The sequence below is a fragment of the Cinclus cinclus genome, chromosome 1, assembly GCF_963662255.1.
Source record: "Cinclus cinclus chromosome 1, bCinCin1.1, whole genome shotgun sequence".
Classification (NCBI taxonomy): Eukaryota; Metazoa; Chordata; class Aves; order Passeriformes; family Cinclidae; genus Cinclus; species Cinclus cinclus.
The window spans coordinates 22,177,592-22,205,430 of record NC_085046.1 but is presented as its reverse complement, the minus strand read 5'-3'; the positions used below and the strand labels follow the sequence as shown (position 1 = coordinate 22,205,430).

Genomic DNA, 27,839 nt, shown 5'->3' with positions numbered 1-27,839 from the left:
GATTATACTCTCTCATATTACTACATTTTCAACATTTTTCTAAAATGTGTAATTATAAAAATACTTGCTTTCCTCAGTAGCTGGGGTGTCCTCTGGGATTACCATGCACCAGTGCTAACTATTGCTCATGCTGCTACTCACATGCAGTGCTCGCCCTTTCTCTCTGCCACTCCAGGAGGATTTCTCTCATCAGGAGACATTTGAAGACTGCACACCATGGAAGTTTGTATGTCTCTAATGCTGTTAAAGCAACTGTGCATCTTTCCTGCCCTGCTGGATTTCTGAGATGCCAAAGAACACATTCTAGTCAGTAACACAAATCTGTGAAAGCAAGTAAGCTGCTGTGCTTCAGAGCCAAACAACTTATCTTCAAAATTCTGCAGCTTGTCACACTCTGCAGACACAGCGGTGCTGTCTGACAGAGTGCCAACTTCCTTGCATACACAGCTGGGATCAGTCTCTGAGCTCCCCTGGAAAGGTATCCTTAGTGAGAAAACATCCATGGGGTTTTTTCCTTATAATCATGTTTTCTGAACAAACACACTCAAGTGTGTCTTACTGCCTGAACAAACTACAGTTCTGCTTCTCTCCCAGCAACTTATTTTCAATCTATACAACTTTCATAGCAATTTTTGAAATTTGGCCTGAGAGCACAATGTCCCTTATACTTCTCATCCACTTCCCACACAGCAGGGATTTCTGTGTGCAAAACGTTACTTAAGAATTCTACCACAGAGACAGGAATTCAGTACTCTGTTGGTTTTGCAGCAATAAATGTGCAGTAATTTCCTCCTCAGAAAAGCAGTCCCCAAATCCACACTTTGCTATTTTTCCAGTTCACCCATCTGAAATTATTTAGTGTGAGCAAATAGTTTTGCTTTCCTAGAACTCTAACGTAACAAAATTCAATTCAGTGAAAACTGTGCATCCTAGGTAAGACCACACTGACCAGAAACTTCCCATCTTCTCACCACAAGATATATTCTGCAGAATGATCATTATTTATAGCACATTTGTAATCCCAAGTAATTGATTTTAGAGCTGAAACCTATAAACACACAGAATTGGTCAGCTTCCATTCTGATCTTAGTGGACACAATAAAATAAACTTATATAGGTCACTCTTTGGCTTGGAAAACTTTCCAGGAGCAGGTTTCATAAATTACAAAAGAATTTGTGAGCTACAGAAAGAAAAAGCAGAACAGAAAACTTTAGATGGGTTACTACATAAGCTTAGCTCAATTACCTTCTTTATAGCTAATTCCAACCTCACAAAAGTCTCTTCTAGATCTAACAAATGGTTCTTATTCTAGTTTTCATTAAGTCAAAAAAAATTACAGTCTGCCATTAAGGAAGCAAACTGTGCTTCAGATGCTTGCAAGAAAGGACATGGTACTACTTCAGCTGTAGGTTGCTTTGCTGAAGGGACTACATGGATCAAATTAGCTTCATTTACACCCTCAGTTTCAATTCAGGCTTATATGAGACACTTGAACTTTTAACCAAATGTTTCTTTTATTTGTGAAATTTCTTCTTGCTGCTCCTTCTTGAAAGTATAGTATCCTGTTAGAGAAGAAATACAGAAGAAGGGTGTGCGTAACAACACATAGGCACCTTCAAAGGTTCTTGTTACAGCTGTAGCTCCCTAAGCAAAAGGCAAGTCACAAACCTGCTAAAATCTCTTTGCCTATTCAGCTGGAATAAAACACTGGAAGGACTGATCAAATAAGCTCTGAAAAGCACAACAATACTTTATCCCACTGGTTATACAGAGGACTGCTGCCATATGAAATGAGTATCTCTTTCATTACGTTCTAGATGTAAATGTATGCATTGTGTATTGTTCCCAGTGCTCTTCCAACACAAGTGCAGATGGAGGTTAAAAATAGTGAGACATCATCCTAATAAAGCCAGACTCTATTGGAAAGCAATTGCAATATTCTACTCCTATCTTGTAGCCACCAGTCATATTTTGCTATCCCTATCCACTTCAGTATTCAAGAGGAGGAAACCGTGTAAGCCAAAAATATGCAGCGTTTACAGAAAACAACTCTATAATGCAGGTAGCACGTGAAAGCAGGAACATTTATATTGCTTTTTGATGCACACATAGCATGACCAGGATTAATAACACAATCTATTTATAATCTGTTTTTAGCCTTATCTTATGAATTTCAGGCACTGTCTTCACATAAATATCCATCTACCTTAGGATTAGTTTGGGCTACTAAACAGTTCCTCCAATCTCTCAAAAACAGGCTATAGTAACAACTTCTGTAACCCAGAAGTTATGGAATAGTTACAGAAAGTTATGGAAGTTATGGAAAGTTATGGAATAACTTTCCGGTTGGAGAAAACCCAAACACCTCAACCCAGTGTTTTGCAGTAAGAGATTCAAAATCTTGGAACAAAGAGGGCTTTAAAATAGAAATACATACTTTTCCATCTCTGTGAAACTACTCGAAACTGGTCAAGTTAAAGCTTTGGAAATTGTCTGTTTGGGTCAGCCTGACTATCAGCAGTGTGAAAGGAAGGAGGAATATCAAAAAGGGGAGATGGCAGGAGGGGCTGTGGTCCACAGTGGAAGCTAGGACAGCTGGGTGGGGAGAAAGAAAAGCCAAAGGACAAAGGAACATCTTTCACAAGTGGAAAAACACAGGAAGTGGAAAGAGCCAGAAAAGGGACAGGATGCAGAGCACCGAGTGGGGAAACATTCCCATTTGGGGGGAAGTACACAAGAGCCTGCAGATATTCTAGCACATATTCTCCACAGATGTGCATACAAGAACCCAAGATTCCCACTGCTTTCAGCAGGAATCAATGAAAGTATCTGGCAGTTTTCCTCATTCTCCTGCAATTTCAGTCCACAGAGAGAAGCACCCTTCAAAATACCAGTTAACATTTCAGTTCAAGCAGGGTGTGCTCATATGAGAGCTACCAAATGTAATGAAACATTGGAGTGCAGAAGCAACACCAGAAAATGGAATACAGATTTCCACTTGCTTTTTAAAACAATTGCAACATGACTTAAACAAAAATCCTAATTAAAATAAAGAATTCCGGGCCAAGTGCTCAAAACAGAGATGGACTACAATAACAGGGGCTGCCTCAGATACACATTCCTGATGTCACTACCATGAGATAAGACAGAGTTTCAGTTCACAGCTGCTTCACATCTATCTTGTATTTATCTCACACTCTGACAACCTGCAAATTCACAGCCTAACTTCTCCTGCAATGGACAGCTTGTGTGCTTGTACCCATTAACTGCTCTCAGGTCCTTACTTTTTTTTCACGGATGGAATAAGCAGTGGAAGGATCTTGCCCATTCATCAGAGAAGCTGAAAACTCACCAGGTCCAAGACAGAAGAAAATCAGCCAGATTTTTACCCTTACCTACCACTGACTAAGCATAACTTTAAGTCACTCAAGCTGATAATATTATCATGTTCCTCATTTTCTGAACATTTCAACTTCTGATCTTCATTGACACTTATCAGAACCACAGAGTGCATACAATTATTACCCCAAGCAACCCTGTACACTGATATTACCCAACGTTATGCAAATACTTGGAAAGTCATCTCAAAATCATCATTTAAAAGGACTCTCGGCAAGTGGGGTGCTGTCAAGATGAACAAACATTTGAGTAGTCAGAGGAGAGTGACAAGTCTTCTAGAAATTTTCAAAACCATCTGTGTTTTAGTAATGCACAGTAGGTGCCTATAGCTAGAGCCACCCATCAAGAACATTAAATTAAATTAATCGATCATCATCTGACACAGGCAGAGAACACACAGTAGGAGAAAACGTGGTGCTGTTGTGTAATTAAGGAAAGAACAGTAGAAGCAGAAAGACCAAATTAAGTTTTCACAGGTAAACTTAATTCTGACAACTTCTGGATGATTGACTTTACAACCATAATAAAGAGACTCTACTGTAAAGTATACACGCAATATTAGTATTACATTGTCCAAAGAAGAGAGTAAATAACCAAGTACCAGCACTGAACCTCATGCTCTGCTGAAGTCAGTGAGCATTTTGTTACTCACTTTTACCAATGCATCAATATGACAAGAAATCACTTAACCTTATGTACCTGCAATGAATATTTTTTTGTACACAGAAGACAGAAAGACATCACAGGAAATAATTAAATTGGATTGACATGAAACTCAGCTGCCTACCAGCATACTTGAGCCACTACTTACAAATGAGGAATTCTACAGAAAAGCTATTTTAGAAAAAAATTACTTTTGCTCTATTTCTCAGTGGGCCATTTCCTTCATGAAAAAAAAAATGCACAAAAAGCAGACTCATTTGTCAGCACACACTTCAGGCAGCAGAAAAAAAAAGCTTGTGGCATATGTCTTGCTATTTTTCAAAAAGGGAGTGAGACAGGAGTCTTTAAAGGATCATGTCAATTTTCTTCTTCTGGGTGGGTGAGGCTCAACATGCCTCTTTGCCCATAAGTGGAAAATAAAGCTGGAATGCTCACAGCATTGCTGTGTCTCTTGTGGAATGGTTTAGATGTTAAAGAAAGGCAGATTTATTATAAAGCTAGCAAATAATTATTTTTACAACTATTTTAGTAAACAAAATCGGTCACAGTGAAAATAAGGCATAATGTTCTGTAACTGAAAAGAGAAAAACATGGAGTGTATACAGGAAAAGAACAAAAATTTCATAAAAGGTTAAATTGTTTTCCAGACTAAATTAGTTGAAAGATTATATTGGCAATGGCCATCCATGCTTTACCACAACCAATAAAGCCCTTTGGTGCCAGCTCTGCTGGACATGCACTTTGCAAGCACATAATCTTAAAAAACGCTCTAAGTGTTCTTTTAACATGTAAAGGCCCTAGCAATCCACAAGGAGCAGATATACTGTCCTCCTTCTGCTTTTGCCCTGTGGTCTCTAGATATTCTCTTGTTCTCATCCCATCACTGAATTGTCATTTACTCTTGCAGCTCACAGTACCCATCAACAGTATTACTTGAATTCAAGGTGCAAGCAGTGGAGAAGAAACAGAAAAACTGGGAGACCCAGGATTTTTGCTTTATTCACCCCTGAATTTTATTACCCCTGTAACTATATACAAATCAATGTGACTGCAAACTTTACAAATTTACATTTAAATTACACTGAAGACCTGTTATTATCATGTCATTCTCTGGAGCAGTATGTGCTTATTGAAAGGTTGGGGACATGGTTCGACATGGAAAATACGTGTTACAAAGGACAAAAACTTAAGCAAAAGATAGCAAGTCCTGTATGTTTCTTTAAAAAGCAGCTGGGCTTCATAGAGAGCAGGATAGGTGCTAGAACAGAAAAGATGAGCTGAAGGAATGTCTCAGCTTCACGGAGTTGACAGCCATAGCTGACAGTGACAGGGTGCAAAAGTTAGGTGATGCTCAGAGGAGACCTAGTTGAGGTAAGGCAGTGATTTCTATCCTCCTACTTTTGCTAAAAACATACCCATAATTTTTCAGGTACAGATTCAAAATTACCTGTGCAGATACATGACATGAATCAAACTATGCATCTAAATCATACTGGAAGCCATTCTGAGCAACGACATAATTAAAGCACTCATAAGAAATGTGAGAAAACACATGAAAAGGATCTTTGAGCATAACCCATTAACACCACAGGTGGTAAGAATTTTTTTTTAAAGGACAACTCAACAGCTTGTCTGTCTACTACATACAGATATAAAACATCCAGCCCCCTTGAAAATATACTCAGTTCTTCCATCCTGTTGTGTCATTCATCAATTATAATTACAGCAATTTACTGTTTGCTTTTCCAGATAAAATTCTTTTTATAGAACCATAGTAATTAACAATGACAGTATGAAAATTGATAGCCGTGCTTCTTAAAGTACCCGCTCCTCTAAAATGACACTACTGCCTTAACAGACTTTAAACAAACATCCTCATCTTTTCCAATTTGTGTCTGTTTTTTTCCAGTCAAAACAGGTCAGCTCTTTTCCAAGAGAGAACTAAAGTACAAATATGCTCTTTAATGTTGCTGACCTTTTTTTTCAAACAGTTCTCTGAACTCATTCATTGAAAGGTGGCCTTCAAAAGTTAGACTTCAGGTCAAAGAAATGCTTTTTCTAGTTTCTTTGAAAATCTGTCCAATTTCTCATTTTACATCCAGTCAATGGAAAACTGCACTTTAAAGCTGCACTTAAGCAGCTAAAATCTCCCAGACAATCCATCTTCCCTGAGCATGCTTAAATATTTAGGTATTTGTCAGAAACAGAAGTCTAAGCCTAGAAATCCAGAATACAACACCAGTTATAGATAGGACAGTATCATCAGGAGAACAATTCTAAGTTTCCCCAATGTCTCAATCACAAACCTGGTTTTGGCTGAATGCATCTCCAAATCCTGTGCTCCATTTCTGCTCCTCTCCCTTCACACCTGCTAATAACAAAAAGGGTGGGAAACGCCCTCCCTGTCCAGTAAGATTCCCCATTCTCAGTGCCATAGGCTCCTGACTGAGGCCAGCCAAAATCATCAACCCTTCCCATCTTCCTATTATTGCTTTCTACCCCAGTGCTGCTTTGAATGTCCCTGAATTTGCATTCTTCCAAATTCACTGTGATAGTTGGTGTAATCATCAGACCAACATCTATTCTTAACCTCCATTTCTCCTAGTTCTCTTCCCTACCACTGCCCAGGTATGGACAGTGCCAAGCATTCAGTAGGGCAGTCTTCTCCAGGCTGCCAGAGCATGTCAGAAAGGGAAGCAAGAAGAGTAAAGGGAATGCAAGATGGAAAGGCGAACAAATATGCATGGATAATGCATGTAGAGTTTATAACTCTGTCAATATATATAAGAAAAAAATCCAAAACCAAAGCTAAATGCAAAGTGGAAAGTTTACACCTATGCAATGAAAATTGCTACCTAAAAAGCCAGTTTCACAAAGGGACTTTCATAGGCTCAGGACAAGCTAACAAGCCAAAATCCAAGAGCGTAAGTCTTGGTTCATCATCCCACATAGTGCATGAGCCTAGAGATCCAGAGAATTCTTTAGTTGTCTCTTCAAATACTTATTGCTAATTGCTACATCTAAACAAAAAAGTTTCTTGCTAACCAAACACATGAGGCATGAAGGTTCTTGTTCTTGCAGACAAATGGAACAGAAAACAAGCAGGGCACCTTAAGCAGCAGGACTTAGAAGGAGCAAGACAATATGCCTAGACCGTATTTCTTTTTAACTTCCATTTTCAATTAGAAAGGTAAAGCTAATAAAATACTAACAGACTGAGTGGCTGATCAATAAGTATAGCAGAAACTCCTCCTGATGAGCTCTGTTTTACTTGCAGAAACCAAGCAAGGAGAAACATTAAACTTTAGCTGTTAATTTGATTTGACCAAGCACAAACTGCACTGTACACTCAGGGTACAACTATGTTGCTAGTATGGGACCTGAACACCACAAAACTACTGGATATAATCTCCTTATAAATGCAGCACTATCACATGGTCAAAGATGAAACGCTACCATCTCACCAGCTGATCCCAAACAAACTTGCCCAACACAAAGAAAAGACTCTTCAGGGCAGTGCAAGCACACTGAAGTCAGCGTAAGCAGCAATTTCACGTGCGTAAGACCAAGGTTCAGGAATATGGCAAGGCCATAATTGCTTTGAAGTGATTTCTGAACCTCTGAAAGTCCTTGGAATGTTTGTTTCTCTAAAGAATCCTTTTCCAAGAAACTTTTGAAGATAGCTCATCTGCAACAATATTTTGAGATACTGCAAAAGGGCAGACACATTTTTAGTTCCTCCAACTTGAGTGAGAACACCTTAGTATGCTGGAAAGCACAGCTCAAGCAAGTCCTTGGAGCTCTTTACTAGCAATTTGCTGCCTCATCACCTCATGACAAGTAAATCAAAGAATGACCTATCAAAGCCACCAGATTTTTATCGGCCAAGTTTTTCTCCCAAACAAACACACTCTGACCTGAAAAGGTCACAGCAATTACAAAAGCAAGTACCCACAGGCACTAATGAAGCTTTTTCCTCCTTCAGCATGGCTATAGTTATTGTGTATGTTATATCAGACATTCTGCAACAGTAAACTACACCTCTAAGGGAAACTGAAATATAAGGAATGCTAAATCCCTGTTCCAACACATGCCAGAAAGCTTTGGCTAAAAATCAAGAATTGATTGCATTGAAAACTCTAAGTGCACATTCCAGTTCAGATATTGGTATTAAAATAGTGGCAGCAAAGGTGCTAACATTCACAAGGCTAGACATTCTGCCTAAATTCACCACATGGCTCAATATTTCAAATAGCACCAGCCTTACGAAAGCAGAACAGAAATATTTCCAAACCACCAAAAAAAAAAAAATCAAAAAAAAATCAGTCAACTAAACAGGTACAGGAACCCTACTAATTTTTTTTCTAATTAGGGCTCAGCATCCCAATGACGACAGATCACAGACTTCGTGAGGTCCATCAAAGTGCCTCTCCCCCAGCTGGTTTGGAAAGTTATATATGACAGTCTGATAATATTTGAAATAAACTGACAAGACCTCCACAGATAAACAAACCTGGTCTGAGGCAGTAAAACAGATTCCTCTCCCAAAGCTCTCTAACCACAATAAGCTACATCTAAAATATTAAGAACAATTTACCTGAGAAGAAACTACAGTTACATATCCCTATCCTGAAGGTATCTTTGATGTTATTTATGTGAGTGCTACACATCACAGGAAACACAGCAGTATCTTTGTCATTAAGGAGTGTACCCGCAGGTATTTTTCAAACATTTTGTTGGGCCTTAACAAGTGCTGTTAATGAAACCTTGTCCTTGTATACAGCTTGGCTTTCATTTCACTTGAGAAGTGAACTTATAAACTTGTTTACATAATTCTCAAAGACGTAGATTTATAACTGTCAATGATTTTACAAGGTTAATGGCCTCTGTAATTAAAACAAATGAATGAGAAACTCAACTTTAAATGTACGTGCTTCATTCAACCAGAAAAACAGCAAACTCTGCAAAGAACATGGATGTATGAACCAGACTAAACTCACCTTTTGCTGACTGCTCCAAAGCAATGTACAGAAAAGAAGACACTTTTATTAATGATGCACTCAGACTCTGGAGTATTTTGAAACCTACAATTCTAGGAACAGAGATTAATGGAATTTCTAGTCTAGTTTCCAGATCTAGATGCATCTGAGACACACTTGTACTCCAATAGTGTAATTAGAATTTAACAAACAACAAACACACACACCACAATAAAACATTGTACTGTATGCTATTGAAGGCTCAAAAATACAGATTGTCTTTTCAGGAGCATATCTGTTATTGAAGAGAGTTCCAATTTACTTTAAATCTCGCTTTCCTATATTTTTTATTTGGACCTCAAGCTTTTAATTAATATATTTTTAAATAAATTAATTTAATCTGTATCACTCCTCAAAAAATTTTATATTTAACTAATTGATATACGTTAGCAAGTAAAAGGCTAGATTACACCATACTCTTTTTTTAAGGTTAAATAATTTGAAACTGTAATAATTATAACCAAATTTCTTTGTAGAACCAAAACTTTTGCCATCCAAATTTCACTAAAGAACTTGATTCAATGGTAAGAACGCATTGTAAATTCAGCTTAGAAAACAATTATAGGGATAAAATCTCCAGATATTTAAGGGGGTTTTTAAGGTTCAACGGTTTCCTATTGCCTCAGAGAGGTTGGAAGTTACTTTGTGCTCTTGAACTGTGATCAGGAGTTATTCACATGTAATTGGATGTGACATTCTACCTTCTTGTCCACAGCCATAAAAATGGATGGAAAACATGAATGCACGGGCTGATGGCAAGATGGGACTATTACTAATGCAATTCGTAAGTCTCTTGGACTGCTGACAGAAATCTGACAGAAAGGTGGTAAAGTCTTGAACACACTATCCACAGATATATACTTTTATAGGTCATTTAGTTTGACCTCCTTAGCACAAGAAGCCATTTCCAAGCTCATAAATTTTTACTGAGCATATCTTTAGGAAGACATCCATTGTCTTGTGAGAAGCCAGCAGCACAAGTGCCCTAAACTTCATTCACACTTGGAAGACTAGGAAATCCATCTAATCCTCACACTGATAACTCACACAAAGCCTGCTTAATCAGACTTTTAATGGAGACTATACATTGCCCCAAAACCTTTTCTTTGGCTTTTATACAGATTTGTACTAATTTGTGCAAGCAAGACTGAGAGACAGCAGCATTCAGACACACATCAATGCCATCACTTGAATTTTGTTTGTGAGCCACAGCTACAACCCTTAGCTTCTCCACTGGCATGCAAAATAAAGCATTTTTGATTATGCAAATAGTTCTCTGCTTTTGTGAATAGGGCCTCAAGTGATTCAAATGCTAATTCTGTTAGAAACCTTGATGCAAAGCCAGTATTTCAACCACATCAGCTTTATAACCGAGACTTTCTGAGAAACGCATAACTGCAAATTGAAAAATATCTTTTAGAACCAGAAATACGTAGAGATAAAGTAACCTGGAGAAGTGGGAAAGTTTTTACAGCTTTATGTCAATGGCCCTGCAACCTGCTGTGCTTTGCTTTGCGTTAGATGCCCCTTCAGGAACTGGCAGTTTCCTAGCAGAGGCAATGTAGGCGCTGCTGCACTGAGAAAACCAGAAATGAAACAACAAAAGCAAATTTTTATCTTGTCCAGAGAGAATAATGTGCTATATAGTTGGGGTTTACGTCTTCTTGTTTTCTTAATAAAACCTTCACACAATCCAGTGAATGCCTGCATGAAAAGGTACTTGCCATTATGAAACACTTTTTTGAGCCCTCACAGCACACAAAAGAGCAAGCATGTCCTGGATTTCAGAGAAATAGGGGAAAAGGGAAGTGAATGTGTATGTAAAATGTGTATAAAGCTTTTCTTTTTAGTTTGCAAGCAGTTTTGATTTACTTTTTTCCTCTGATTAGTTGCATTTAACCTACTGCAGTACTTTGTCCTCTCAAGTTCTAGGAGATACAAGGGAAGGGAGAATGTTTCCAGATGGAAGCCAGCCACAATGGCACTGCCATCAGCCTGTGTGCAAAGCTACTTTGATGGTACATTCCAACCACCTTCTTGACCTTCTTGATTGCTTCTGCTCAAGGAAAACCAGATGATAATTAAGGCTAAGTAAAACCTTTGAATCTAATTACCTGAGCTGTACAACTAAGACAGGCTTCAAAGAAATAACCTGCAGCTTCAGTTGCCTATAGACAAAAAAACAAGGGTGTTAGAAAGCTTCCACATGAGTTCCAAGGCAAAAAGTTAAATAACATAAACTACCTGTCATTGTCATTGATGGTGCCACTTTATGCATCTCTTCAAGGCAAAATCCAGGGGACAGAATCCTTATTTGCATTAACCCCTTCCTAACTCCCTGAAGCAAAAGTCAAAGAAAACTGGTCTATACCTCTTCTGCACTGATTAAGGGAACTCTGAAACAGGCACCACAAAACACACACAACAAGCTACATCAGAATAGATACAAATCACAGAATTTAACACACCCAAAATATCCTTATTTACAAGGTTTCCTCCATTCATTTTGTTTTAAGTTCACTTTTCAATTGGCTCCAGCTAAATCTGCTGCCCGCTGAGAAGCAATGGAAGTTTGTGACAAGTGGCTCAGACCTCAAAAATTCAGAAATACACAGTTCCAGATTCTACAGCTGAATATCCCATTGTGATGATTTTTAGACTCCACTGTCATGGCTTATATTTTTGTAAATGGGTCAGAGGTGGAAGGTCACATATCCTATTACCAGTCTCTGAACCATCCAGTTCCCCTTCATCTCAGCAGAAAAATGAGGCACATTATTAGCTCCTTTTTTAATATTGCTTACTTGGAACATTCTGAAGTAAAATAATGTGGATATTCATTTTCATTGCTTTGAAGAAGACAGCAAAGGTCAAGTTCTAATATTGGAATGCTACACTCTTCATATTGATTATGAAACCTGAAAGCAGTAATGCCACCCATGCTGGAAGAAGAGACCCCATTATGAAGACTGTATTCCAGTTTTTTATAATTCATGAAAGATAATGTCCCACTCTCCCAGCAAAAACTGAAAAATTGAACTGAAATGTTTGCAACACTGTCTTAAGGAAAACACAAAAGAGAAAAAAGAGCAGTGCTGTCTCCCAAAGGAATGGTCTCACCCATGTGCCTACAGCATCTGACAGCAGGTAGACCAAAGAAAAAAAGGAGCCTGTGAAGAAACAGAAAAAAAGGAATATATTTTGTCTCACATATGCAACTTTAAAATAAGATTCATTTGCTGCCACTATTTTCACTGTTTGGATTATAACTGACCTTTTCCTTCCTATGAGAAAGGTATTAGTGCTTCTTAATGACTACAGTAGTTGCTGCCATATTTCATGCCAGTACGAAGATGTAGGCTGCTGAAAATATTTCTCACCTATTTCAAAGTTTAGAAACAATTTGTGCTTAAAATTTTTAGCAAATTACTGTGAACTATACATAGCATTTTACCATACTGTGTTTTTTTAATTCCCTATATACGCGACATAGTAAGGAAAAATTAAATAAGTACCACAAAACATGGGAATAAAAAAACAGCAAAACAAATATACTGCAGTAGTCCTGTCCTCTCAGGCTACCTATCTTCTCAACTAGCAAGTCTCTAATTATGTCACAGCCTCATCAATTGAAAATAAGTGCAATATTCCTTTTGATATAGGAGCGATTTTTTAGATATTAAAACAAAATAGAGTCTTGTAACTGTAAAGGGACTAAATGTGCTTAATTTTATAAGTAAGTTACAAATTTGAAATAAACTACTGGATTTTTCTCAAAGGAAGAAAAAGTACTTATTGTGCTGTGGACAAAAGCATTGAAAACAAAGGCATTGCTGTGGATCCAGCAGAAGAACATGCACGTCTTCATTGTCACATTTGTGTCTGAAGAACCAAGACAATTTTTAAATTATTTATACACATCAGGAGAATGAGGATAATTCATTCATGAACTTTCTGTGTCAGAAACACACAAAGCTGTTCTGATGATGTTTATGAATGATGACTGAATCCAGCAGCAAGAAGATGGTAACATCTCAGACGTGACTTTTGATGCACAACTTTCACAGGAAGCATTTTTACTTTATCTAGAGCTGGGTACATGTCCAACTCACATTAGACATTCTCTGGGTTGATCAAAGACAGTATGTGACCCTTCACAAAGGACTTTGCTCTTTGAGGGACAGGGTTAATTGTTTTTCTAATTCTTAAAAACATAAGGAGACACATGAATGCACAATAGACATATGCACCCACATGCTTCTTTCCATATATGTAGTGGTGCATCTCCTTCAAGGGGGAGAGCCGTGACACAAGGAAACCAGACAACCTTCTGAAATCCTTATTTTGTACTTTACCCAAAGTTGAAACCGATTCTGCTGAGATACAACAGTCTAGTTTCATGTGTTAAAAAGACCATGAATAAAAGTGAAGCTGACTGAACTGGTTCAAACACTGAGTTGCCACCTTGCTTTGGTATTTTTGAAATTCAGGACACAGCAGTGGAAAAACACACACAGAGATCTTGACAAAGACAAATGTCTTTGCACAGATTTGAAGTCACCACTTTCATCATTAGGCTAAATGATATTGTTGTCTAGATAATCCCTTTTGCAAAAGGGAGTTATAACAAATAACAAACATTTAGAAGAACTATCTAGGTTCAGGAGACATTTCTTTGCCCTTAACATCAGAGATACCAAATTTTTATTTCACCAGGTGGCATTGGAAGATACTGGCACTTGGATGCGTGCCTGAGGGTCTCCAAGCAGTTCCAGCTGAGACATGCCATCACTTGCTAGCATCTCTACTCATATTAAGAAGCCAGTTTCTGTACTAGCAATTCAGTCTGCTCCAACTGGGATATGGTCACAAGGTAAAAACTAATTCTACTTGGAGGATTAACTTAGTTCCACTATTTATGGTGGCAGAATGTGCTGTAAGAGGACATTAAATTTGCATACAGCATAAAAGACACTCTCAACAACTTCCACTCAAACAAGAAATCCAGGAGGACTGCATAAGGGTTCATATGACTCATAGATGCATATTATCATTATTTCTGAAGAAAGGATTGCCAGCTTTCTTGTATCCAAATTCTGTGATTATCATGTGTTTTCTAGCCTTCTTTTTCATACTATCAGGGACAACAAGAGCAGCAGATCAGATCAGTTCCAACTCCTGCATTAAACAGGGAAGAGAAGAAAGAGTTTTTGAGCAGAAGAAATCTGCTCTAAGCAGAGAGCCCCATGGGCAAAAAGCCAAATCATAGAGCCCTGAAACTCTGGTCAGAGGAAATAAAGCAAATGCTTTACTGGGAAGGGTTCAATAGCACTTGTGAACTAATGGATTTGCAACCTTCAAGTGCTGGAAGTAGCACAAGATCCCTTATCCAACACTTTCCATGTGAGCAGTTAGGATGCACGGACAACTTCTTCAGAGGAAGCAGGGCAGAGTCTGAAAGGTCTGCCATTAAGATAACATAACAATGATGAGGAAAAAATTTGTGATGGCAAAATGATCACATTAAAAAAATAATCTTTAACGTGTCACCCCATTCTTTTCTTGCTTGAACTGTGCTCAAGAACAAAAGCCAGAAGAAGGTCACAGCCTGAACATCAAAAGTCCTGAATAAAGATTCAATTGATACAGTTCTGCTCTGCCTCAGCAGGCCACACATAAAATGTTGGAGGGGGAATGGGAGGAAAACAGAGGGGATGGAATATTCTGTGGAACAAATCTAGTTCTATGAAACCAGATAATTTAGAATTTGCATTTGTACTTCTCAGAAAAACATGACACTTTTCCTAGATGATGGAAGCTCATTATAGATTTTAAAATGTATAATATGATTCTCAAAGGGAAACACCATAATTTATGCTGTATTTATGTAATCCCAATTCTCCTGAAGATTTCCTTATTGAGAAAACTGCTAATTTGTTAGATGGTAAAAAATTAAAATTAAAAAGAAAAGAAAAAAAAGAATAAAAAGGAAAGACTATGCTCAGTCTGAGAATAGCCAAGTACAAAAAACCAAAAAGGACAGACTTTTTTAATCTCTACCATTTCCGACCACCCCGTACAGCAGCTTTCATTCGTACCACCAAAAAGAAGTAAGTATCACAGTGCAATTTGGGCACACTAAAAAGCACTAAAAGCACTGTATATGAGACTCAATATCTATCAGGTCTCCCATATTAATCTTAAATGACAAGGAATTTAGTTCACCTGCTTCAGCCAGCCAGTCCAACTGCTTTCAGGGAAAAACAAATGAGTACTGTCAGTAAAAAAAAAAAATTAGCAGCCAGTCAGGGTAGGAGAGAACAGCAGGAGGAAAAGCTCTGTCTGCTTCCAAGCTCCGTATCACATTGCCAAAGCTCTAACACACTTTTCTTAGATGTACACAACTGCACATGCAGGAGAAAGCACAAATTAAACAGCTGAAAATCTGAGCTATCAAAAAAAACCAACCAAAAAAAAAAAAAACAAAACAAAACAAAAAAAAAAACCAGCAAAACCTCCAGAAATTAAAAGCCATTTTTCTATTATTAATGTTCAAGAAGAAATGCTATACACTTCTCTGCAACATGGAAGGGTATTTATTAAGTAACTTCCAAAAGTCTTGGAAATTTTAAAAGTTGACTTCATTTCAAGAAAAAGGTCCCAGGAACATCCTTTTCCAAATGTACTGTAGTTTTTGAAGCCCAGCCTGTCTTAATTTGGGAACTCTTTTAACTCAAGGAAACCCACAATTTGGGTAAGGCTGCAGAGTGACCATAAGAGAAAGAGACCAGACAGAGAAATAAAAATTGCTGGAGTTTCTTTACTTTTGAGTATTCTTGACCTTAAATATCCAATGACACACTGTCCCAGAGGTTCTTGGCTTGCGTGTTTTATTTTTAACAACACTGAAAAACAAAGTTGTTAGGACTCCAAGCTCAACTGGCTTTGCAGAGACTTCTCAGTTAATTGAGCCGTCACTATTTAGCCTGCAGTACCAGCAAGCACCAGCTCTGCCAACTCTGTAGGCAATGAAATAGTTCCCCAAGCTACAGCCAAGCTACTGTCCTTTCCTTTTTTTACTTAAATGCTCCAAAGCAATGTGGCTTTTAGGGAGAGTGATCTTATCCTCAGACTCTAAAGCATAGACACAAAGCCCCTATAGTAACTCCTGTGACACACACACTCAGAATAGCTACATCTCCATAACCTTAAACATAATCTCTTGAAGTTCCCCGAGGCTTTGTTGTGCCAGATACATGTGAAGCTTTTAGGCATTTCAATTGTGGAAATTGAGATTTCTTGACTGGACTTTGTGAAGGAAATCTGAAAGTCCTCCAAACTCCTATCACTAAAAAGGAAGCAGTTGTTAAGTTTCCTTATTAAAACAAACAAACAAAACCAAACAAACACACAACCAAAAAACACCCAAACCAACCCTGAATAAAAGGAATAGGTTCACTTTACGTAAGTGGATGATTTACCTTCCAGTTTCAAAAAAATATATATATTCTTTACTAGATGACAAAGACAGGATTTTCACTGCAATTTTCATGTTTACCTTCTACCAGTAGATCAACCAATAACTCTTAACAAAATACAGGGAGATATTGTTTCACTGTGGCCTTGACTTGTGGCATACAACATTCCAGACCTACTCTAATGCAGTGAATTGGAGGCTGATCACCCTGAGTCATCCCCACAGTGCCATGAGGTCATTTGTTGACCTCAGTGTTGCAAAGACCATTAGGCTACATATCACTGAGCTGGGGAGTGCCTGCAATAACTCAGGTCGTAATTCAGGATGAGGTCACAAGAATTATACCTACGGAGTCAAAATACAATCTTCTGGAGCTCTTCCTTAGATGGTATGGATATAGAATCTGCTATTTCTGCAGGGTAATACAAAAGCTCAGCTGCTTTGCATCACTTTTTAACACAAATCAGTGTTTTCCACTGTGTACCAATTAGGGATGCCAGGAAATAAACTACACATTCACTCAGGTAAGTGCTTTCTCTTGGCAAACTCCTGATCTTCCCTGTACTCTTTTCTAAGCAGTTATTACACTTTGATTTTCCACAGATAAAAGTTTTGTGAAGATGTATCCCCTCCAGCCTGACAATTTCAGAAAGACAGGCCTCAGAAAACCTCCCAGACTCAAAGAGGGAATAATTAATATATAATATGTATTATATAATCAATATATAATGTATGAATAATATGTAATATGTAATATATATTAGACATGTTATATTACGAAGTTTATATTTTATAATATGTGAAATATAATATATAACCTGTATTTTATATGTAATATAAATCCTGAGGAATGTATTTGAACTCTCAATTCCTTCTTAAAGACTGTTTCAGGTTTTCATATCTTGTTTCTCTTCTATGGTTATAGAATGGCCTGGGTTGGAAGAGTCCTTAAAGATCATCCACCAAGTTCCAACCCCCCCGCCGTAGGCAGGGACACCTTCCACTAGACCAGGTTGCTCAGAGCCTCATTCAACCTGAACATTTCCAGGGATGGGAGAGCCACAATTTCTCTGGGCAACCTGTTCCAGTACCTCACAACCTTCAGAGTAAAGAAATATCCTTGTCAACATCTACTCTCTGTCAGTTTAAAGCCATTTCCCCGTGTCCTGTCACTACATGCTCTTGTTAAAAGCCCCTCTCTGTCTTGTAGGCTCCTTCAGTTACTGGAGGGCTGCAATTAGGTAGCTCCTAAGCCTTCTCTTTTCCAGACTGAATAAACCCAATTTTCTCAGCCTTTCCTCATAGGAAAACTGCCCTATCCCTCTAATCATCTCAGCAGGCTCCTCTTGACTCACTCCCACCACACAGAGAGATAAGGATGGAAGAGGCCTGAAACTTTGAAGACTTCTCAAGATGTTCTGTGGCCAAGAGTTAAGCATCTCTTTTCCATGCTTTATACTGGCATTCAGATGCACTAAGTTTCCTCCCCCAACTCACAAAACAAACTTACTCAGTATGAATGATAAACTGCTCTTTAAAAAATATAAAAAAAAAATCATTAAGCAATTCCTGTATTCTTTACAATTTTATAATGCAAGATAGCAGATGCTTCCAAAGCACTTAAGTGGTATTTCTGCATGCTGCTATCCATACGTGGCATTAAGATCACAGCCTTTGATAATGAAGTATATGGAAAAGTATTATATGAGAAACTGCCAGATCAAAGATAGACTGTCACATGAGCATGTTTCAGTGTGACACACAAATTAGTACAAATACATATAAATTACAGCAAGTAAATGCAGTAACTAATAAAAAGAAAGACAAAATGACGAAGTACAAAAATATCTCTAAGAATGAATGATGCTTTGAAACACCATCTAGACCTATGGGAAATGAAACATTATGATATATCAAAACACTGGAATAGAGTTTTATTGCTACAGTAAATAGCAATATTTCCAAGGGTGGAAAATGAAAAACAAATGCAAAAAAAAAGGTTTTCATGACTGGAATGGAAAATAAAAAATTTTGTTACCCAAGAAAAGAACACAGTAAGCAAGTAAACCTCAGAAGCAAGGTGCTGATAAAGCCGAGGGATGTTTGTCTATATACGTATCCAAAAAGCAAAATCTTTGTCATGATGGGTATAAGCAATATTATTACTCAGAATGAAAAAAAAAAAAAGATAACTACAGAATTGTAAATAAAGCTGTTCCCAGAATTAGAATCTACCACACCGTTCAGCATTTAGTCCAGATGAACATATGATATTGCAGGAAATTAAGGGAATGAAATATCTGAGATAAAAGTTAAGGTCAGCGAACTTTTCCTCCTGGCTGCCATGGGTTTAACAATACTTCAAGTCTGATGCTGAACCATCTCTGAACAAATGATAATGAGCATTACAGTAAAAGAATAAACCACAACTGCACTAACACAGAAAACAAATAATTTGCTAATCAGTATACTACCGAATGTATTTTAAGTGAGAAAGGAAAATAGGATGTAAATTACTTTCAGGCTCCATAGTGTCTCAGATATCACAGCTGCAGACACATTTAGCCCACAACAGTAATATGGTGGCCTGAATCACCCACATGTATGTTATCAGAAAATCTCACAGATTTATCCCACTCAAGTATATATACCAAACCACTTGTGCTTTTTTTCTCCTTTTTTTCCTTCTCTTTTTTTTTCCCCCTTGGGCTCTTCAAAAGTAAATTAGATTATCTCAGACTAAGTGAATTAAATTCAGAGGGAAACATCCTATAAACTGCATGCAATAAGCTGGTAGATCTGACTCAGACCAAGTCAAAAGAACATTTAGCACAGGCTACCTCTAAATTTTGTTCTAGAAATTCAATAGAGACCTGAACAGCACCAATAAATAAGCCACGTTCACCTATTCTCATTTAAGCCTATGTAACTTTGATGGTAGAAGACACATACCCCTGTCTGCTGTAAAAGCAAACTTACTTTAAAAGCTTTAATTGAAGCTTCAGCTAAAACTCCCCCAGACCTTAAAATTAACTGTGATTTTCCTTATGCAGCTTTACTGGGTTTTTTGTTTGGTTGGAGGTTTTTGGTTTTTTTCACTTTTCCTTCCACTTTTTTGTTTCAACTAAGTTAGTGCTTGTCTCTACAGCCACACATTCCATATTTATCTCCTCCATTTTCCCACTTCGCTCAGTCTTTTTCCTTTGTAGCTTTGTTTTACTTTGAGCTTCATTCTGCTGCTGTCACAACAGTAACAATATGCTTCCCTGTACACAGACAGCTACATTCCCTCAGAATGACCACTGCTTAGGATTTCAGCCTGTAACATCCCCCAAATTAACATCACACAACATCCCCCACAGGAGCACCGAGCAGAAATGCTATTTTCACTCACTGCTTTACTCAAGGAGCCATGAGAAATGTTAAACGATTTTCTAACAGTAGTTTTAATTTACAACTAACTAGACTTCTGCCTGAATTTGCCTTGCATTGGTGGAAAATTAGGAAATAAGGAACAAGTCAAGATGAAGCCTGCCTGGTTTCTCCATTATGAAAGAGTTTGGAAATAAATGCCTTCCAACAGACCTCTGGCTCATACCATCATGTATGGATTTTTCCATTAGGAGAACACTATTCCTCAGATAACTGAAATTAGAAGTTGATATCATCTTCAGTGGTATTTGTCCTTGTTCTAATTGTCCCAGCCTAAATTATAGCACTGGGGCCCTTACTTAGTCATCAAAGATCACGAGAAAACTGCTTAACACAGTGTCCCATTCTTATTGTTTTTCCATATCAAACTTAACAGATAACTTCAAGAGCTCATAGAAGCATTTCTTTTTTCCTATTTTTTTTATTCCCCACCCTTGTAGCTGACAGAATCCATGCATTACAGAACCCAGCATGTCCAGTTTGGATTAGATGCTGCCAAGAGTAATGGAACAGCTTCTTAAGGTCCTGCTAGTGAAGCCCATGGCTGTAGTGGCTGCAGTGTTACTGTCAGATACTACAGGCCTGGCACAACATCAGTGAGGTCATCTTCTAAAAATTTCATTCGTAATACAGCTTTCCTTACTTTTCTGGTACTAATATTTGTTTCTGACAAAATCAAAACCAAAAGAGAAAAGTCAAAGCCTAAATAAATACAGATTTTTTTTCCCCTTTCCATCTTACATATCAGGTACCTGTGACTTCTGCATGACATGAAACATATAACATTGTACTTATACTGATACCTTCTGAATGAAATTACATTATCAAGGAGACAAGATTACATTTACCAAAAAAAAAAACCCTCATAAACAACCTATCACCCAAGTTTGACCCCCCACCTAACCAAGAGTCTACAAGAGTCAAGAAAAAACATTTTTATTATACTAATACTCTTTGGATCTAGTCTCAGCTTAAATAAAGACTTAAAAATATAATGGATGCACTCAGTCCTATCATAATCAGTGAGACACCACACAGTTAAATTGGTATGAATTATTAGCTTCAAGCACTTTTCTAGACAAGATCATTGTTCTACTAAATATTAAACATAAAATTAAATAATATTAAAGCACCAGTTTTAACTGGCTTCAACCACAGTATTGTATTCACAGCCAAAAAGAAAACTTTCCAGTGACAGTGTGAGAAGTATTTTCATGCAAGTGTGCCTTAAATATTTTTTTTAATATGTCAGGTGGGAAAAATCTCTGTTCTTGTTCCTAACAAGTACTTCTGTATACTGAGCTCACACAACACACTATTTATGAAGGTAAAGGGATTATATTGCATTTGACAGTTATAGTGCTATAAACTTTCATCTAGACCAAGCTCACATTAAAAACCTTTTTAGTGACACTTAAAAGTCACAAGCAAGCCGTATTTACTATACTCTCATTAAGTCAGTACCATATAAACTATAAACCTGAAGAACAATAAACATATTTGAAACACAAACTGCTATAACTTGAACTCAGCATCACAGATATTGGAAGTTGCACCCGTAACCCTCTGCACACCTTGTCATCACAGCACAGCAGCAGGGACTGACAGCTCACAGATACAATAGATATTGTTATGAATAAATGTGTCAGATCATTCAATAATTGTTACTCAGATGAAGCAGTACAGAACTATGGAAATTCCTTCATTAATTGGCCACCCACGATTTTCCCTACTTTGTGAAAGAGCCACCTTTAAAATTCACCATCTTGGGATGGAAATCCACAGTAATTTAGAGATTTCTAACTTCAGGGTGGCAGTCACATGAAACATGGTGGTTTTTTTTTACTCAGCCCACTCCAGAATGGGCTCATTGTACAGACAGACATACAGCAGACAGATGGCTGCAGGAGCAAGGCACAAGGGAGCTACAGCTGCTGTGTCTGGGGCTGTCATGATCATGAAGCCACACATCTCATGTGGAGAGCCAACTGTGGACCCTGTGAGGTCTGATGTTCTAGTACCTCCCTGGCTCATCTCACCCTGGGAATTATGCCGATAGTACAATTTTAAGAAGTCACTCAAAGTCGTAAGAGTTTCATCTCTTTAGCTCATTACCAATTTCAGCTGAGTCTGAATCAGTGGTGTAACGATGAATTGTTTATTATTTCTCTACCAAGGATCATTTTTAGTACTTTCCCAGAGAGAAGTACCACACAAAGAAGGCACATCCAGCAATTTCTGCAAAGGAGCTCGATACAGACAGACCCAGACAAAGCAGCTGTCACTAGAGACCAGGAGAGGCTAACAAGGAAGGATAAAGGAGTGGAGCAGAAAGCTTAACAGGCATCTCCAAGCAGAATAGATAAAAATCACTCCCAGTCCACACAACCTCGAGTCCATGGGGAAAGAAAAACAAACACAAGCTAGGTGGAAACTACACACAGCTTCAAAAGCGCCTGCAGGTTTGCTCCCCGATCTTTTGATTGCCTTTATCAAGAAACGCTTGTCCTTGCTTCATGCTGCATGTATATGAAAAATCACATCTACCTTCATCCTAGGTGCTGCCTGCGGGCAAGAAGCACATCTTACACAGTTCCCTGATCTTCCAGAGTGACTTCTCACACCCACCCTAAACATGTTCTTTAGTACTCGTTTGTATAGTAAATCTAAACCAGCCAAAGCACAGGCGGAGCTGCATTCTCTCTCTTTAACAAGAACTCCCACACCAGAGGCTTTGTTTTTGAAGAACCAAAGTTTCTTCCTACTGAGAATGTAACCATGTAATTTGAATTCTCAAGCTATTCACTATAGCACAGCACAGAAATAAAAGGCACAATATAATTTCAGAAAATCTCACACATATATAACCACTAAACGTGAGTGCATACCTTCCCTGATAGCAGTAAATGGGGTTCCTTCCTCTTCTTGTAATCTAATCACCTTCAATGCCACCAGCTTTCCATTTACCCTGAAAGGGAAAGAGGGGAGGAGAAGGAGAAATTTAGAAAAACCAAAATTATAGCAGAAACAGTATTTCTCATAATGGAAGATGTTTCCTATCATGTACTTACTCAGTTTCTTCCTGTCAATGCCAGTGACTCATTTATAACACTGTAAGAAACACTTCATAGCTTCCATAATGTCAACTTTGTATTTTCACACTCAGATGCAGTCCAAGAAATTATCTCAGTTTTCTGAGTCAGTCTGTTTCCTTTCTACCACAGCTTCGTTACTGAAGCTTTGTTAAGAAGCAACACATTTTAAAATTTCATTATAAAATATCTGTTCATTATTTGATCAAACTGTTCAAAGAAAAAGGCATATGATTTTCATCAATCACTTCACCTGCAGTATATCCAGATTTACATTGATTACCTCCTTCCCTCTGCAAGATTATAGTCTTCAAAAAGCTACAAAGTTTGCATAATGAAATAATTTTTAGGTCATTCTGGCCATTTCCTGCCTGGGCAGGATTGCTCCTGAGGCATATTCTTTCTGACATGGCCCAGGCTGCTTTTAAATTATAGTAATTTTCATTTAAAAGTTTAAAAATATTCTGTGCTCCAAGAGATAAAAGTTCTTAGCAGGTCATTTCAGTGTAAAATCTATTTAGCTTGTTTAACTTTTAGCATTCCAAAATTCATCACACACGAATTACATTCCAGGCCTTGCAAAAAGGTCCATTTGGTTCAGTTTATCCAAATAAAAACAGAACAAAGCCATTACCCTCTTCAAGAACGAACTCATACCATGAAACTAACAGACTCCCCGTATGTGACAAGCAATGGTGACGATAAATGACCAAAAAGGCATAATACAGCTTTTAAAAATTATTGTTATTATTAAGATTTATTTCTTGTAAAATCAAAATTAGCCTTTACAGCCACAAATTCAAGGACACATTGTAGACTTTACACTCCTGTAGTCATGGAGGCAATTCTCTACTACAAGAGGGATGGCTCTACAAGATGTATTAAATTTTCAAAGCAAGATCTTAAGGATAACCACCAACTCTGAATTCACTCTTCTCCCTCAGGCTTTTAATTTTTGCAGTTATGTGAGTTCAGTGACGGATGGCTACTGTCTTTTTTCTTCCAATTATTCCTCTTTTATAATTACCAGGAACTCATTAGCCCTATACAGAACATTGCACAGTGACTCTGAGCAAGTTAACAAACACTGGTTATCAAAAGATGGTTTGCTCATCACCTTCCAGTTACTCATAATATTCAGGCTGGCACCAGTTCCAGTCTCAGGCCACTAGTCACTGTTGAAAGGAAATGATCATCTTAACTCTCCCGGATTTCTCCTTATAATTACCTTACATACTTTTTTATTTGAATTTAAACTGGACTTATGGCATCAGAAAAAGATAAACCTTGCCTCAAGTAACTTCATGTGTCATGCTCAGACAGGAGAATGAACCATATAAAAAGCAGAAGGACTGATGACAAACATGCAGTTCATAATCATGTGTAGTTTTCAATTCTTCTGTCAATCCACCACCCTACCTGTCACATACATATTACATAGATATCTGGATAACTTGCATATTTTGTAAGAGATGAAAAACTGCAGAAGGAATTTAAGCAGGAAAAGCAAGATCATTTTGCAGATAAAGAACAGGACAGATGCTGTGCTCAGAGAAGGCAATGCAAAATACAATGAAAAGAGCACATCACAGAGGTATTAAGGAAATAGGGTGATGGAGTGTCTTGACAGAGAAGGACAAAAAACATGCAGCATTGTGTAGCTTATGTTCTTTTTAATCTAAATTCCACATTGCATTGGTTCATGAAGAGCAATATATAACACAAACAGCAATAGTATGGAACCAATTTCAAAGAATTCACAATTAAACACAGTAAGTGAGCTGTGCTTTTTAGCTATCATTGCCCCTTCATCATTAGTACCTATCAACATCTTAACAGACATCATGGCAACTTTTAGTACTATCAAAGTAATAAAACTAATCTCAAGTAATGTTCCTCTGGGACTTCATTCTCCTATTTAATATAATTTATCTCCAATACATCAATCTATAATTTCCATAACACAACAGCCTCCTTATTCTCATTTACTAACCAGTCATTAAAATATTTGTTTCCATTTAATTTTCTATAAACAGGAGCATATAAAACTGGAGATGTGAGAAATTATGAAGTATCAATTGAAAAGCTAGGGTGTATATTTCACATCCTTTAATTATCCTCCCACTGATGCAATCTCAAGATGCAGTTAGGTGATGCTGAAGAGATGAGCCAAGGGCTGCCTCACGGTGTAGGTTTCTCCTGCTTAATCCTTGCCACACACTCCTGACACTGCCTTGTATTTGCTCTCATTGCTGCTAGACTTTACAATGAGACTACTCAGAGAGCTTAAATAAGAGAAGACTGGCCCTTCCAAGAATAATTAAATTATATTTTTTAAAAATTATAAAGGTATGAAAAAGAAAAAAAAAACACTAGAAAATACTAAGAACTGGGTCCACCTTTTGAGAAGCAATGTGTCATGGGATCAGGCCATCTATGTCATGAAATTACACCCTGAAACTTGTGATGCCATGTCAAAATAATCTGGAAATTTCCTTAGAAACAATACTGGAAAAAGGAAACCTGGGTAAAATTACCTCTGCAACCTATCAATAACTGTCTTTGCAGACTTCAGAAGTGATCAGATAAGGTTAGCAGAACTCCTTCCAGATATTAACTCACATTTGTCTTCCACAACTTTCAAAGCATGCTCAGTATTTTCATTATTTTCAAATACAAGTAAAAGAACTGACAAGCAGACAGCCTTTTAGACAGTGAAAAGGCAACACTGCTGACTCTTTTAACATCTAGGATTCATTAAACCATCTCTATTACTCACTGTCCAAAGCAAACAATTTCACACCTTCTCAAAACAATACACTTCACTGTGTCAAAGATTACACTTATCATCTTATACCCATCCTGTCAACTGCCTCATTAGTTTCTATTAAGGACAATATTGACTAAAGAATTCCTCTTTTCTAAGCCATCCTCCCTCCTAAACTAACCCACTTTCTCATTGAAAAACCTTCAGAGAAAGTGCAGAAGTCCTAAACCCTCTCTAATTATCACACAAAACCACTTTAGGCAAAAGACCTACAGTTGATGGACAGTTTTCCAATTTATGGAAATTCAGCATTTTGACATTATCTAATCTCTTCTAATAAATTTCTGATTATATATGCAATGTAGACAAAAGAAAAATTAGTCCAAATTGCTTTATGCAGTGTAATGCAAAAGTCTGCATATTATAAAAAAATACAAATGAGACAGATATTACAAAAAAATGCTAATATAATGTGTCATTCTAAACCAGCATATACCAGCGCTACCAAAATATAGACATTTATAAAAAATGACCATTTATGAGAAAGTAAAGAAGACTGGAAATTATTTAATGTTCTAATGCATCATTAAGAACATATAATACTGATGAATATAAAGTAACTGATGACTTAATTGGCTTCACTGGGGATAATGCTGATGATGCCACATAGAGAACAAAAGAGTACAATAACACATTTTTCTCAAGTTCTTCAGATATATTTAGATGAAATAAATGTTCTAAATATACGCATTTAAAAGAGTCAATTAACATAAAATCTGCCAATTCTGACTTCAATCTGTTTATTCAATATTGAGTTTTACCACTGGCTGGAGTTGAGGTTGAGCTTATCATTTGAGCAAGTGCTAAGCTCTGGAATATTTCTGTAAAGAAAAATCAGTAGATGGTATTGGGACGATGCTCTAATTTGTGATACAAATTTCAAGAAACTAATTCCTGTGAAGAAAGGTAAATTTCAATTGTTAAATATTCATTTACAGGAAAATCTCAATGTTTGATGATCAAACCTTGAGAATATCTAATTAGACCTACTTGGTAGTAATATTAATGTCATAAACAGACACCTGAAACTCCAAACAGACCATGGGAGCCTAATGAAACCAGGCTCTGCCAGAAATTTCCTTTGAAGAAACCTGACAGAGGCACATTCACTGAAGGTTTAGTCACCTCTGATTATTCTACCAACGAATATCTAATTCCACATTGAGGGAAACACTTCTTTTAATCATTAACATAAAAAGACAAGTTCAGTGTAAACGTGGTTTATATTCTATTTTTCTTACTAAAAAGGACTTACATTTCTAGTTTACAAAATCTACTCCCAGTCCTGCTAAAGCCCTATCATGCAAATTCTCAAGGGACTAACACAGGCCCTGAATTCCTCTTTTTGAATCCCACCATCTTTTAACCTCATCCTAGACATAAAAGCCAGTGGATTAAAAATACTTCATAATGCTGACATTTGTTAGGGCTGAAAAAACAGAACATCAAAGAGTTTCATGAGCGATGAAGGATTTAAATTATTAATTAGTGCTGTCACTGGAACTCAGGAGTCAAGGCAGTCTCGTACAGTGTGGCAGCCCTCACTTGAACAGGGGCAGGTGAGAGTTTACCTCCAGGTTCCTCATCCCCACCCCAGAGCTCACATCAGTTCAGACTGCTCAGCAGCCCATCTGAGCACAGGGGCTGTGCTGCACCCCTGCCTGCTGGAAGGAGTCACCTGGGATGGGCAGCAGGGGAAGCAAAGCTGAGCACCATCCTCCTCCACGCACCTCACAGCTCTCCATGCCCCACTGATGCTCATAAAGAGGAGTTGAAGACAAACACAGAGATGTCCCTTGTAAGTAGGGTGGCCTCTGACAGCTGTGCACACTGACAGTCACGGGGGATCTTCTGACAGATGCCACTGATCAGCTAACTGGAAAAGGCTTTGGTGCACAATGGCAGCTGG

General features: G+C 37.6%; 1 protein-coding gene across 3 annotated transcripts in view; it reads right to left on the bottom strand.

The window, feature by feature from the left end:
* The window catches only part of CDK14 (cyclin dependent kinase 14), a 248,760-nt gene that overhangs the window by 120,497 nt on the left and 100,424 nt on the right, over positions 1 to 27,839 (bottom strand). For all 3 annotated transcript variants that reach the window (XM_062494811.1, XM_062494819.1, XM_062494827.1), the window contains one exon: positions 22,900 to 22,979. In XM_062494811.1, coding sequence (XP_062350795.1) covers positions 22,900 to 22,979 — 80 coding nt within the window. The remainder of the gene's footprint in view (positions 1 to 22,899; positions 22,980 to 27,839) is intronic.